The following is a 2,210-nucleotide window of genomic DNA, read 5'->3' on the forward strand; positions in this document are numbered from 1 at the left end:
CTCCCTCTCTGCTGCTGCAACCTGGCATTCTGCTGCTTCCCTCTCTGCCTGGTGTTCTGCTGCTTCCATCTCTGCCTGGCATTCTGCTGCTTTCCTCTCTGCCTGGTATTCTGCTGCTTCCTTCTCTGCCTGGCGTTCTGCTGCCGCCCTCTCTAACTGGCGTTCTACTGCTTTCCTCTCTGCCTGGTATTCTGCTGCTTCCCTTTCTGCCTGGCGTTCTGCTGCCTCCCTCTCTGCCTGGCGTTCTGCTGCTGCCCTATCTAACTGGCATTCTACTGCTTCCCTCTCTGCCTGGCGTTCTGCTGCTGCCCTTGCTAGCTGGCGTTCTACTGCTTCCCTCTCTGCCTGGTGTTCTGCTGCTTCCCTCTCTGCCTGGTGTTCTGCTGCTTCCCTCTCTGCCTGGTGTTTTGCTGCTTCCCTCTCTGCCTGGTATTCTGCTGCTTCCCTCTCTGCCTGGTATTCTGCTGCTTCCCTCTCTGCCTGGCGTTCTGCTGCCGCCCTCTCTAACTGGCGTTCTACTGCTTTCCTCTCTGCCTGGTATTCTGCTGCTTCCCTTTCTGCCTGGCGTTCTGCTGCCTCCCTCTCTGCCTGGCGTTCTGCTGCTGCCCTATCTAACTGGCGTTCTACTGCTTCCCTCTCTGCCTGGCGTTCTGCTGCTGCCCTCGCTAGCTGGTGTTCTACTGCTTCCCTCTGCCTGGCGTTCTGCTGCCTCCCTCTCTGCTGCTGCAACCTGGCATTCTGCTGCTTCCCTCTCTGCCTGGTGTTCTGCTGCTTCCATCTCTGCCTGGCATTCTGCTGCTTTCCTCTCTGCCTGGTATTCTGCTGCTTCCTTCTCTGCCTGGCGTTCTGCTGCCGCCCTCTCTAACTGGCGTTCTACTGCTTTCCTCTCTGCCTGGTATTCTGCTGCTTCCCTTTCTGCCTGGCGTTCTGCTGCCTCCCTCTCTGCCTGGCGTTCTGCTGCTGCCCTATCTAACTGGCATTCTACTGCTTCCCTCTCTGCCTGGCGTTCTGCTGCTGCCCTTGCTAGCTGGCGTTCTACTGCTTCCCTCTCTGCCTGGTGTTCTGCTGCTTCCCTCTCTGCCTGGTGTTCTGCTGCTTCCCTCTCTGCCTGGTGTTTTGCTGCTTCCCTCTCTGCCTGGTATTCTGCTGCTTCCCTCTCTGCCTGGTATTCTGCTGCTTCCCTCTCTGCCTGGCGTTCTGCTGCCGCCCTCTCTAACTGGCGTTCTACTGCTTTCCTCTCTGCCTGGTATTCTGCTGCTTCCCTTTCTGCCTGGCGTTCTGCTGCCTCCCTCTCTGCCTGGCGTTCTGCTGCTGCCCTATCTAACTGGCGTTCTACTGCTTCCCTCTCTGCCTGGCGTTCTGCTGCTGCCCTCGCTAGCTGGCGTTCTACTGCTTCCCTCTCTGCCTGGCGTTCTGCTGCCTCCCTCTCTGCTGCTGCAACCTGGCATTCTGCTGCTTCCCTCTCTGCCTGGTGTTCTGCTGCCTCCCTCTCTGCCTGGTGTTCTGCTGCTTCCCTCTCTGCCTGGTGTTTTGCTGCTTCCCTCTCTGCCTGGTGTTTTGCTGCTTCCCTCTCTGCCTGGTGTTTTGCTGCTTCCCTCTCTGCCTGGTATTCTGCTGCTTCCATCTCTGCCTGGCATTCTGCTGCTTCCCTCTCTGCCTGGCGTTTTGCTGCTTCCCTCTTTGCCTGGTGTTCTGCTGCTTACATCTCTGCCTGGTGTTCTGCTGCTTCTATCTCTGCCTGGTGTTTTGCTGCTTCCCTCTCTGCCTGGCGTTCTGCTGCTTCCATCTCTGCCTCGTGTTCTGCTGCTTCCGTCAATGCCTGGTGTTCTGCTGCTTCCGTCAATGCCTGGTGTTCTGCTGCCTCCCTCAATGCCTGGTGTTCTGCTGCCTCCGTCTCTGCCTGGCGCTCAGCTGCTTCCATCTCTGCTGCTGCAGCCTGGCATTCTGCTGCATCCCTCTCTGCCTGGCATTCTGCTACCTCCCTCTCTGCCTCTCTCTGCCTGGTGTTCTGCTGCCTCCATCTCTGCCTGGCAGTCTGCTGCCTCCCTCTCTGCCTCTCTCTGGCTGGTGGTCTGCTGTCTCCCTCTCTGCCTGTCTCTGCCTGGTGTTCTGCTGCCTCCCTCTCTGTCTGGCATTTAGCTACCTCCCTCTCTGCCTCTCTCTGCCTGGTGTTCTGTTGCCTCCCTCTTGGCCTGGCATTCTGCCTTCCT

At 58.4% G+C, this 2,210-nt stretch overlaps 1 protein-coding gene across 1 annotated transcript; it reads right to left on the reverse strand.

Annotated features, from left to right (window-relative positions):
• Nucleotides 1-532: 532 nt before the first annotated feature.
• Nucleotides 533-1,983, reverse strand: LOC121401663 (octapeptide-repeat protein T2-like). Its single transcript, XM_041587382.1, has one exon. The coding sequence runs from the start codon at nucleotides 1,622-1,624 to the stop codon at nucleotides 608-610; it is 1,017 nt and encodes a 338-aa protein (XP_041443316.1). The 5' UTR covers nucleotides 1,625-1,983; the 3' UTR covers nucleotides 533-607.
• Between the last annotated feature and the right edge of the window lie 227 nt (nucleotides 1,984-2,210).

Source organism: Xenopus laevis, chromosome 3L (genome assembly GCF_017654675.1).
Source record: "Xenopus laevis strain J_2021 chromosome 3L, Xenopus_laevis_v10.1, whole genome shotgun sequence".
Lineage (NCBI taxonomy): Eukaryota > Metazoa > Chordata > Amphibia > Anura > Pipidae > Xenopus > Xenopus laevis.

Bases quoted from the DNA above. Each gene is read 5' to 3' on its own strand.
- LOC121401663 (XM_041587382.1), bottom strand. From the start codon at position 1,624: ATGGAAGCAGCAGAATACCAGGCAGAGAGGGAAGCAGCAAAACACCAG.